The sequence below is a fragment of the Staurois parvus genome, unplaced genomic scaffold (assembly GCF_062004578.1).
Source record: "Staurois parvus isolate SC_StPar_1 unplaced genomic scaffold, SC_StPar_1.0 ptg000093l, whole genome shotgun sequence".
Lineage (NCBI taxonomy): Eukaryota > Metazoa > Chordata > Amphibia > Anura > Ranidae > Staurois > Staurois parvus.
The window spans coordinates 150472-163057 of NW_028317889.1; the positions used below are offsets into that span (position 1 = coordinate 150472).

Below are 12586 nucleotides of genomic sequence, written 5' to 3' on the forward strand. Positions count from 1 at the left end.
GAACCATGGTGGCAAGACAGTGCAGAGGCAGAAGAGGCTCTCCTTCTCCAAATGCACCCACCCCCTCAGAAACACAATGTCTGAAGACATCCTCCAGTCAGTGGCTTTTTCTAGGCTGAGTACATGAAATCAGTCTGCTTATCTAGCACAGGCCTGGACAAATCACCCAGAACTGGGAGCCAGCTTTATAAAACGTAGGAGCCATCTCTACGCAACCTGCATATGACCGTACAGGAAGCTGAACAATACATAGTTGAACAACAGTTAAAAGGAAAAAAACAGTATGCTCTGGAAATTTTGAACAGAATTTATTTTAGCAATTAAATAAACAATAAAAATACAGAACAGACTATTACTTCACTAAAAGAACAACGTAAAACCATAAATAACAATAAACAGAAAGTACCAGATGTTCCCAACATAAACCAGGATTTTTTTCTATTAGAAGAGCTTGGGCGGAAGGGGGGGGTTATAACAGAAAGCCAGCCAGCTCCTTGCCTCTCCATACACATGCCATGGCTTGCCTGCGTTGTGGTAACACCACCCGTCTCTCACAACAAAGACGAATCACGGTCCTGGAAATTGTCAATTTTGGCTTGGGAAGGGTAGGAGAGCATCTCGTCAGTAAAGCCAGCACCGGGTGAGACAGTTGTATCCGATGTGACGGTACTGACAGCCGGTGTTGCGTGAGACAGACTGAGCTAAGTTCACCTTTCTCACACGCCAGCCCGGTCTGTCTCACGCAACACCAGCTGTCAATGGTCACATCAGCTGCTACGTCCTCACGCAGTGCTGGCTTTACCTTTCAACCCTGGAATTTCAGCACCCACTTGGCCACCATCTCAACATCCTTATGTTGAAGCAGGAAATCGGTAAGCTGTTCTTAGGTGTGACTTAGGTGTGATTTTTTGCAGGGGAGTAACAGACGAACCTACAAGCTATTTGTGTGCTGAAATTTCTGCTGCCATAAACAACCAGGCCAAATTACATAAGGCAGAAATTGATACTGCCTAGCTCTGCCTATGCTATACAGCTAGAGTCTCACAACTTTTGCTGCAGTTTTTGCAATTGAAAACGAAACCGCAAACATGAAATCTTCTTTAATTGTCACGAAAGATGGAACTGGGAACATAGGTGTAGAGCTCTCTAAGAGGTGATTCCATGTGTCAGTGACCAACTAAGAATGAGCAGACAGACACCTTAAGAGCATGCAGTAGAATGCTGTTGTTCTCGTATCTCCAAGTATCAGTGTGTCATTGGTCTGGGACCCTCAAGTGTCAGTGTGAGATTGTTCTGGGACCTCCAAGTATCAGTGTGTCATTGTTCTGGAACCCCCAAGTATCAGTGTGTCATTTTTCTGGGACCTCCAAGTGTCAGTGTCATTGTTCTGGGGCCCCTAGCGACCATGTGTCATTGTTCTGGGACCCCTAGCGACCATATGTCATTGTTCTGGGACCCCCCAAGTGTTAGTGTGTCATTGTTCTGGGACCCCCCCAAGTGTCAGTGTATCATTGTTCTGGGACCTCCAAGTGTCAGTGTAACATTGTTCTGGGCCCCTAGTGACAGTGTGTCATTTTTCTGGGACCCCCAAGTGTCAGTGTGTCATTGTTCTGGGACCTCCAAGTATCATTGTGTCTTTGGTCTTGGACCCCCAAATGTCAGTGTGTCATTGGTCTGGGACCCCCAGGTGTCAGTATGCCATTGTTCTGGGACCTCCAAGTGTCAGTGTGTGATTTGTCTTGAACCCCCAAGTGTCAGTGTGTCATTGTTCTGGACCCCCAAGTGTCAGTGTGTCATTGATCTGGGACCTCCAAGTGTCAGTGTGTCATTGATCTGGGACCTCCAAGTGTCAGTGTGTCATTGATCTGGGACCTCCAAGTGTCGGTATGTAACTGTTCTGGACCCCCAAGTGTCAGTATGCCATTGTTCTGGGACCTCCAAGTGTCAGTGTGTGATTTGTCTTGAACCCCCAAGTGTCAGTGTGTCATTGTTCTGGACCCCCAAGTGTCAGTGTGTCATTGATCTGGGACCTCCAAGTGTCGGTGTGTAACTGTTCTGGACCTCAAAGTGTCAGTGTGTCATTGTTCCAGACCCTTAAGTGTCAAGGTGTCATTGTTCTGGAACCCCTTAAAGGCAGTCTGTCACACTTCTGGAACCCTTAGTGTGAGGTTGTCATTGCTTTAGGACCTCCAAGTGTCAGAATGTTGTTCTAGGTCCTCCACGGTGCAAAGAGCAAGTAACCAGCTACAATGAACTCCTGTCAGCTTTTTCTCGTGTTATCCACCCTATGTTATCAGCAAACCTGACCTACTCATAGAAAAACAAACTGAGTAGATTATACAACTGCCTCTGTTTAGGTCTGCGAGCAGTGTGGGCAGCTCCGTGCTTTCATCATCGAATCGACCTTTGCCAGCTTTGGTGCTCTGACGTTGGGGAAGGCTGTAAACACCAGCCACTTGCTTCGTCTCACAGGGTTCAAGGCCTGAAATCTGAGCAGTCAATAGGTGAAGCAGAAACTGGATACAGCTCGCTCAGTCATCTTCGAATGCGTCACGTGGAGAAATACTGTGGACAGAAAAACGAGCTACAATCAAGCATGGTGATGGAGTTTACAGTCTCAACTCATTGTAGTCATTGTACCACTCATGGGCAGCATGGTGGCTAAATGGTTAGTAATTCCACATGGCAGTACGAGGGTTGTTGGTTTGAATCCCAACCATGGCACCACCTGCCTGGAGTATGCATGTTCTCCCTGTGCCTGCATGGGTTCCCTCCCACACTCCAAAGACATTCTGGTTGGTTAATTGATTCCTGTCTAAATTGGCCCTAGTATGGAAATGTATGAATGTGAGTTAGGGACCTTAGACTGAACACTCATTGAGGGTTAGGGACCTTAGATTGTACACCCCTTGAGGGTTAGGGACTGATGTGAATGTAATATATAAATTATTATTACAGGTACTTATATAGCGCCATCAATTGACACAACACTATACATATATATTGTACATTCCCATCAGTCCCTAACCCTCAAGGGGCGTACAATCTAAGGTCCCTAACCCTCAAGGGGTGTACAATCTAAGGTCCCTAACCCTCAAGGGGCGTACAATCTAAGGTCCCTAACCCTCAAGGGGCGTACAATCTAAGGTCCCTAACCCTCAAGGGGCGTACAATCTAAGGTCCCTAACCCTCAAGGGGCGTACAATCTAAGGTCCCTAACCCTCAAGGGGCGTACAATCTAAGGTCCCTAACCATCAAGGGGCGTACAATCTAAGGTCCCTAACTCACATTCATACATACACATATTAGGGACAATTTAGACAAGAGCCAATTAACCTACCAGCATGTCTTTGGAGTGTAGGAAACCCACTCAGGCACAGGGAGAACATACAAACTCCAGGCAGGTGGTGCTGTGGCTGGGATTCGAACCAACGACCCTAGTACTGCCAGGCGGAAGTGCTAACCATTTAGCCACTGTGCTGCACGGGCTTTTTCCCTTTGTTTATCCTATATGTAGTAGTCTACCTCTGGCAATAAAGGAGCCGCATTTTGTACAGTACCTTTGGGGCTTTTTCTTGTTTTCTCTTACATGACCATTCATCCGAGTATGGAGTATTAAGAGGAGGTAGGGACTCCTCTGTGCTACCCTAAGGGCCGCCATATTGGAATTCCATCATCACTTGGAAAGATTGCCGTTTTTTTGGGGATAGGCGATTATGGAGAGTGGAGGAAAGGAAGTGCTCCGTAAATTAACGATGCGATATAAGTACCTATAATAAATTGTAACTACAGCACTCGTCTAATAATGTGCAAATTTGCCTTTATAACACCCCATCTCCTACACAGACAGAAATTAAAGCTCAACAGGGCTCACTTGGAAAAAGGCTTTGGCTGGGGTTTCCCTTTTAAAAGTAAAACTTGGGATTTCCTGCTGAGTGGGAGGATGACTCAGTCGGGAATCAATCCCAAACACCATCCTCTTCGAAAGAGATGTCATTGGTCACAAGCCATCACCTATCTCTATAACAGGGTGCTACATAAGACTGTGAATGGGCTGTGTGAGTAGCCTGCATCTCCTCCGGGTTCAGCCAGGGTTGGGATGCAAATTGTTCTCCAGAATGGCTCTGAACACGTTTCATTGGAAGGATGGAGGTGTGTGTCGTGAGTCACAGGTGAGAGTTTCCCTGGAGGAGGCGGAAAAACTTGGAGAAAGTTCCTGAGTCTTTCTAGACTGGGAAGTGAGTGCCTTAACCCCTTCCCTGCAAGTAGAGCAATCGGCATTACTGAGCCTCCTTACACTGTTGCTCATGGCCAATCTGCTACAAACTTATACAAGAATGGCTTGGAGTAAATTTTATGTATAAAGAAGTTAAGAAAAAAAAAAATGGAAGTCCACAGCTGGCCATAAACTAGTAGTGTGTGATAGGCTGGATAGTGCGTGATAGGCTGCATATGTGGCCTCTGACTCCCTGACACAAGCCGAAGCCTCAGAAACTAAATTTTAATAAATCATTCATCAGTACACCTGAAAGATTATAGAACTCGGTGCTGGAATACCTTTGCTGGGTGTTATACCAGATGGCACTGACTCACCTTGGTCTACCTGCGGAAGAAGGCCACCGGCAACTCTCTGGTTGGCATCAGAGTCCCCAAATGTATGGTATCCACTGGGTTGTTGTCGGTGGCTACAATGTTATATCTCCTGACGAGCTGCAAGAAAAACATGGAACACAAACTTACTACAAAAAGGGAAAAGGGCGCTGAGGTCTACATTGTAAAAATGGCTATTCACTTTCTCTGGCTACGAATATCAAAGCTGTTTACAGCTGGAACCAATTAACAATTCTGTCTCAGTCTGTTAAACTGGGAGAGGCTACTAATAAGTTTACCTTCTGATCTCCTAACACCTAGAATAATTGGGTATCCCCTCCCGGCCCATTTCAATGTTGCTGTTGTCAGCAGTAGGAATGCTGGGTCTGTGCCCTGCCACTCCACCACTATGGGCGACATGTGAAGAAAAGTACTTTTTGTGACATTCTGAGAAGGTGTTATGCTAGGCCATGCACAGAAAAACTCAGCAGAAGAATTGGGTCCACTGGGAACCTCATGGCAACATAGGAATTATGGTATTTATCTCTAGCAGTCAACCAAGGGTGCCCTTACACTGGCAGTTACACGCACGGTTTGACCTCTTGTGTAGCATGAGTGTTCTGAACCGTGCCCAGCAACAGTTAGGTGCACCATGACTTGGAAGAGGTGGACCTGGCATGGTTCACTTGTGGTTCACTACCATTGTGAGTGCCAATCGTGCCAATGGAACAGAACCCTCCATAGGTGACCGGGCAAAGTAGCAAAGATCGCTGTGATCTGGTTGGTAGAGGAGATGATGTCAGTGTGCCAGATGTCAGTGGAACACTTTCTTATAGCTCAGTGTGAGTGTAGACCAGCAGGGAAGGGGGGGCAATGGAACTTGAGCACAGCTCAGTTCAACCTGTCCAACCCTGAAGAAGCTCAAACGTCTGATTACATGGATCGGAATCACTGTCCTGAACACTGTAGATACTTGGTGGCTGGTTCATTCATCATTGGGTCAACTGTGTGGCGGGCTCTTTCTACAAGTGACCCAGGTGCCCACTTTACCAGTCAGGAGGCCACCCTACAAGTGTGGGACATAAAGTAGGTCACAAGTGCTCTCTAGTACTTCATGACCAATCTGGAACACTGCAAATTGACAGTGCTTTTCCTGCACCAGCAATCTGCCTCATATATTAGTTCTACACGCTACAATCTGATTGCTCAGTCACCTTTTCCTTTGCCATAACCATGAAATGTGAGGGTCAACCTAAACAGCCCATGCAATATTTATGCATTCAGTCAGACTTGTGTAATACATTGCTGTTGTTAGATCTGAAGGTTCATATTCTATAAGTTCAGCACACACACATGGCTAGCAGCCTGTTAACGTGACCCTTGTAACATTCCCCACCAATCAATAAGAGGGGGTCTCCCTCATGCAAAGAGGACCCCTGCCCTATATAAAGGCAGTGGTTTGGGACGCTATTTCAGTGCCCGTTGTGATGTGGAAGGTTTTATCCCTGTGGTGGGATGCGGATAGCTCCAGCTAGACTTGTCGGGAGGCCACTGATTGGTCTTGAGGTTTGAGTGCTAAGTTTGGGGTAAACAATTTTGGATAGCCCTGGACTGAATTATATGGATGCACCAAGTAATACTTGTTCTACAGACGTTGGTGAGATAGGGAGAGCTCAGCTAGACTGTTTGGAAGTCCACTAATTGGTCTTGGGGTTTGAGTACTGAGTTCGGGGGAAACAATTTTGGATAGCCCTGCACTAAATTACACAGATGCACTAAGTAATGTCTCTTCTATAGAAGTTGGTTCCCATAAAGCCACATTGTCAATGACACAATTTGATGCATTGCTTGTGCAGGCAGCAAAGTGCCATTTGCAGACAGTGCGGGACAAGGAGGGTTCAGAGGGGGAAGATGGGGATGATCCTGAAATGTGCCAAGTAACTCACCCAGCAAATGCCAAGTTGCAACTGAAGCTCGGCTAGGCGTCGGCCGATGCACATCCGCTTTCCGATGCCAAATGGGACGTGGGCGAAAGGGTTCATGGTGTTCTTGTCCTGCAGCCAACGATCAGGCCGGAACTCAGACCAGTCATCATAGCATTCTTCATTGGAGCCTAGCACGTGGCTGTTTATGGTCAGGACCGTCTGCCGCAAACAAAAAACAGATACTTAATTCCATTCTTCATCTATTCCATTATATTTTCCATCCAAATACCCAGTCTCTGCTCTGAGATGGAAGAACTTTGAGTCCAATTTTTTTGCTACAATGTATAAGCCATGATGAAGCGGGGTCATTGGCCCCTGAATGGCATTGGTAGCGTTGGTTCCCGTAGTGTTAATCTTTGTATTATTTACCCCTTCCCCATCAGTTCTAGCACCCCTTTACCAGGGTCTTTACACCCAGGGGTCGGGAAGGACCAGTAGATCATGCAACCCCCTATGAGTGGCTGTCAGAGTGGTCACCTGATCTGGAACCGGTTCCACCAGCTCCCGATCATTAGTAGAGACCTAGAGCTGTCTTTGATGGCTTGGTCACTCAGTACAGAAAGCTCTGTCACCCGTGGACGCATATGTGTGGCATTTAAAGGCCAACCTCTTTGCTGCATAAAAAATGCCTTACATGGGAGCAGGGGCGGACTGACCATTTGGAAACTCGGGCACTGCCCGAGGGCCCGGGGTCAGTAGGGTGCACCATGAGATGCCCCTGGTACCTTTTTCATAGGCTTTTTTGTGTTTGGGCAAGGACACAGGGGGCCCATGATCCCCTATTGCCCAGGGGCCCCATTAGTTGTCAGTCTGCCCCTGCATGGGAGACAAGAGGTTAGAGGACTTGTCTTCTTGAGACAGCTGTGTGCCGTTTTTTTACACTGAGGTTTTATTGCCATCTGCGGGCTTATGCTCTCTGACCATTATCACCGGAATTAGAAGCAAGGGGGTCACTCAAAATTCTGAGTAGTCTGCAGAACAAAAATAGAGCGTTAATCTTCCAATGGGGAAACTTCTCCCAGTAACAGCAGAGAGGGTACTTGTCTCACAAGGGAGAATTTCTCTACTTCCATCCTCGTCTCTGCGACAGGAAGCGAAGATAAATTTCCCTAATGTGACACAGAAGGTCCCACCTCCCCCAAAAACAGAAGAGAAAAAACTTAAAATGGATCTTAAGTCAAACCTTTTAAAAAAAAATTTGGATAAGGTTATAGTCCCTGTCAGTTTTTTTGCCATCTGTATCTCGTTGGGGAAATTTCTTTACTTATCATCCCATTGGAAAAAAAAAAAAAAAGGAAGTGAGAGGAAATCCCTCTAAAGTGGTTGTCACCAAAAGATGTAAAGTTTTCCCCTTTTCTGCCGACAACCGAAGATTTGTGATTTTCTTTTACTTTCCAAGATTACAGTTCACAGGACAGTAAAAACCTCACAGGCGGTCGAATCCCTCGTCACGCTATCCGAAATAAGAAAAAAAAAATAAAATTAAAATGTTTTTGTCTTTAGTTGTTAACCATTTCCTATCTTCCCTAAATGGAAAAAAAGGTTGGTTTTGAATATGCTTTAAAAAAAAAACTAAAAAAAACTAAAAGTAGATTTCTCTTGCCATTGTCCTGACGAACAAAAGTTCTCATTTCCTCTATCAGTAAACATTAAGAATTATGTAACATCGGAGTCTGGCCTATTCTGTAGGAACACTTGCCAAGCTAGGACGGCCAGGGTGTTGTGATCCTCCAATCTGCCAACAGTAACTGAATATTGGGCTACTCATCAGAAATGTTACATAATGTACAGGCTGAGATACAAGGAACGATCGTCCTATCCTTCCTGGGAAAAGAAGTAAATGTCCCAGCATCCTTTGCTGCCAGCATTTAGTGGTTTCAGAAAAAAAAAAGTTCTCGGCTACATTGCACAAACCACTAATAATGATAAAAGGGGGTTTCTGTTTTAAATATCATGGTAGCTTAGCATTTTAGAACTTGCAGTACTGTGGTCCTGGGTCCAGTGCCAGGCAATGCAGTCGTATAGAGTGATTATGTTCTTTCCATGTTTGCTTTGTGATCCAGTTTCCACCCACAACCCAGAGAGAAACAGAGAGGTGTTTAAACTGGCCTCTAACCAAATTGGCCGCAAGGTGTCTTCTAAAGCTAGATAAATAACTATAATAGTGCGTGGTGGGATATTAGAGTGTAAGCTCCTGTGGTGCAGAGACTCATATGACTGGCTCAGTGTTCTCTGTACAGCACTGCGGTATACGTAACAGCTATACCAAGGTATAATAATAATAGGGGTTGTGTTATGATTAGGCGCGAGATCGTGTGAAACGCGTTAACAGGTCCTGTATTCATGTCCTGGCGTTTTGTGTGTCCTATGGATCAATAAAAATACACTATATTCATCTATCCTCCGGGGTGCGGCTGACTCTTCTTCTTCCTATAATAATAATAGACTGTGACTGTGGTGGGACATTAGAGTGCAGGGGCGGACTGACCATTTGGAAACTCAGGCACTGCCCAAGGGCCCAGGGTCAGTAGGGGGCCCCATGAGATGCCCCTGGTACCTTTTTCATAGACTTTTTTGAGTTTGGGCAAGGACACAGGGGCCCCATGATCCCCTATTGCCCGGGGGCCCCATGAGTTGTCAGTCCACCCCTGTTAGAGTGTCAGCTCCTCTGGTACAGAGACTGATGTGACTGGTTCAGTGTTCTCTGTACAGCACTGCGGTATATGTCAGACCTATATAAATGTATAATATTAGTGTGTGCCTGTGGGGGAGGGGACATTAGAGTGTAAGCTCCTCTGGTACAGAGACTGATGTGACTGTGGGGGAGGGGACATTTGAGTGTAAGCTCCTCTGGTACAAAGACTGATGTGACTGTGGGGGAGGGGACATTAGAGTGTAAGCTCCTCTGGTAGAAAGACTGACGTGACCGGTTCTGTGTTCTCTGTACAGCGCTGTGGTATATGTCAGAGCTATGTAAATGTATAATAATAATAGTGTGTGACTGTGGGGGGACATTAGAGTGTAAGCTCCTCTGGTACAGAGACTGATGTGACTGTGGGGGAGGGGACATTTGAGTGTAAGCTCCTCTGGTACAAAGACTGATGTGACTGTGGGGGAGGGGACATTAGAGTGTAAGCTCCTCTGGTGCAGAGACTCATATGACTGGCTCAGTGTTCTCTGTACAGCGCTGTGGTATATGTCAGAACTATATAAATGTGTAATAATTATAGTGTGTGACTGTGGGGGAGGAGAAATTAGAGTGTAAGCTCCTCTGGTACAGAGACTGATGTGACCGGTTCAGTGATCTCTGTACAGCACTGCAGTATATGTCAGACCTATATAAATGTATAATAATAGCGTGTGACTGTGGCGGGACATTAGAGTGTAAGCTCCTCTGGTACAGAGACTGATGTGACTGTGGCAGGACATTAGAGTGTAAGCTCCTTTGGTACAGAGACTGATGGGACTGTGGCAGGACATTAGAGTGTAAGCTCCTTTGGTACAGAGACTGATGGGACTGTGGCAGGACATTAGAGTGTAAGCTCCTTTGGTACAGAGACTGATGGGACTGTGGCAGGACATTAGAGTGTAAGCTCCTTTGGTACAGAGACTGATGGGACTGTGGCAGGACATTAGAGTGTAAGCTCCTTTGGTACAGAGACTGATGTGACTGGCTCAGTGTTCTCTGTACAGCACTGCGGTATATGTCAGAGCTATATAAATGTATAATAATAATAGTGTGTGACTGTGAGGGAACATTAGAGTGTAAGCTCCTTTGGCACAGAGACTAATGAGGATCATTTTACATTCTCTGTACAGTACTGTGGAATATGTCAGGGCTATATAAGTGCATTTAATTCACACCTTCCCATGGTAATGTTGCCTTGTTCACTGCTGTGTAGATTATGGGGCACATTATCTTTCAGACAACCATAAATACTCACCCCCTCGGGCAATACGTAATCCCCCAGCACGGTCTCCTTATCCAGAGTGCGAGTGGTGAATGGCACGGAGGGGTTTATCCTGCAAATTGAACAATAATATGAGAAGTCATCAGCCGTATGTACAGGACATGTATCTTGCTCCTTCAGGGTGATGGATAAGATCTGTAATTAGCATGTATCATCCAAGGCATCCAGTGATAAATTCCTAGCAGGCATGAACTGTCATTTTCTAAGAGGTAGACATAAAATGAAACAGGGGGCATAGTAAAGAGTTAATGAAGGCCCGTGCAGTACACGAAAAGCCCCGTGGCAATCAAGGATGGCAGAAATATTGTGTGACGGTTAAAGCTGATCTCTAGGCAAACAGCTAAATCCACAGAAGAAATACATATAAGGAAGTCATTATACCTGCTAAAGTATTTGTATTTCTGCCTATCCAGCCTTGAGATTTACACAGCTCTGCCACACAGCAGGGCAGACGATCTGATTGCAGTTAGGTAACACTTACAGGTCTTAGGTCCCCACACTGTGATAGGACAGTGATATGGGAAGCAGAAGACTGATGAGCTCATCTCTCTGCTCTCTCCCTCTATCAACATATTCCTTGTTAGCACTTGAGCACTGCAGTACAACTTAATCGCTTCCATGTCCACGTGTGCACATTTGTACAGTCTAGAGGTTTTTACGCAAAATTGACGTAGCTATTTGGAGACCTACCTCATCGATTCCTTTAAGCAGGCCTTTAGGTAGGGCATGTGCTTTAAGTCCTCCGCGCTTGGCACCTGGTCGGGCGACAACACGCTTTGGATTTCAGCGTAAAGCTTCTCTTGGATGTGCGGGTTTCGGGAAAGGTTAAATATGGCCCAGAGTAAGCTGTTTGCCACCTGGACAACAAATGAAAAATGTGAAAAAGGGAAGATAAATAGGTGATTAGAAACATTAAATAAATATGTATGGAATTTTTACACTGCGTCAGGAATGAGGTACAGCGATCACAGAGAGAAGGGAGGGTTTGTAATGAAACGGTAAATATTTGACAGTCCAATCATCTGCATGCCCAGAAATGCAAGTTTAAAAGAGAAGGTGGGCAGGACAAAAGAGAGGAATTAGGGAAGAAAAAGAGGGGAATAAGACACTGAGAGAGAAAGGGAGAGAGAGAGAGGGAGAGAGAGAGAGAGGGGGGGGGAGGGGGGAGATGGAGAGAGAGAGAGGGGGGGGAGGGGGGAAGAGAGGGAGGAAGAGAGAGGGAGGGAGGGAGGGAGAGGGGGGGGGAAGGAAGAGAGAAAGGAAGAGAGAAAGGACGAGAGAATGGGAGTGGGAGAGGGAGAGGGAGGGAGAGAGAGAGAGAGAGAGAGAGAGGGGGGGAGGGAGAGGGAGAATATAGAGAGAGGGAGGGGGAGAGGGAGAAGAGAGAGAGGGGGGGAGGGGGGGGGAGAGAGAGAGAGAGAGGGGGGGGGAGATGGGGGATAAATGAAGAGAGAGAGAGAAAGAAAGGAAGAGAGAGAGGAAGGGAGAGAGAGAGAGAGAGATCGATAGAAAAGGCAGACAGAGAGGAAGGGGTAAGAAGCAGAGAGTGCACAGGAGGAAGGAAATTACAGAAACCTAAATGGAAATGGGAAGGGCAGGCAAAGAACAGGGGAAACAAAAGAAAAAGAGAAAGGAAAAATGAAAAAAAGGGAAGGAATGAAAAATAGATAAAAGGAAGGAAAAAAAGTTAAAAAGAGAGTAAAAGAAAACAGAAAGGGAGGAAAAAAAGGAAAGGGATGAAAAGCCAAAAGGGAAGGAAAGGCAAAAAGTGACTGGAAAGGTGGGAAAAAAGAAGAGAAAGGAAAGGAGAAGGGAATAAAAAGAGATTAATACAGTAAGGAAAAGAAGAAAATAGATGAGGATAGAAAGGACAGGAGAATGGAAGGAAAAAAGATGAGGATAGAAAGGAAAGGAAAAGAGAAGGAAAAAAGATGAAGACAGAAAGGAAAGGAGGAGGGAAAGAAAATAGACGAGGATAGAAAAGAAAAGAGAGAGGAGGAAAAAAGATGGAGACTAAAAAGGAAAGGTGGAAGAAAGAAG

General features: G+C 45.8%; 1 protein-coding gene across 1 annotated transcript in view; it reads right to left on the reverse strand.

The window, feature by feature from the left end:
- Nucleotides 1–292: 292 nt before the first annotated feature.
- The window catches only part of CYP24A1 (cytochrome P450 family 24 subfamily A member 1), a 31220-nt gene continuing 18926 nt past the window's right edge, over nucleotides 293–12586 (reverse strand). Inside the window, exons 8-12 of the mRNA XM_089670702.1 lie at nucleotides 11237–11403; nucleotides 10520–10598; nucleotides 6537–6734; nucleotides 4594–4710; nucleotides 293–2565 (exon numbers count right to left, since the gene is read on the reverse strand). Of these exons, the coding sequence (XP_089526828.1) occupies nucleotides 4600–4710; nucleotides 6537–6734; nucleotides 10520–10598; nucleotides 11237–11403 (555 nt within the window). The 3' untranslated portion in view covers nucleotides 293–2565; nucleotides 4594–4599. The remainder of the gene's footprint in view (nucleotides 2566–4593; nucleotides 4711–6536; nucleotides 6735–10519; nucleotides 10599–11236; nucleotides 11404–12586) is intronic.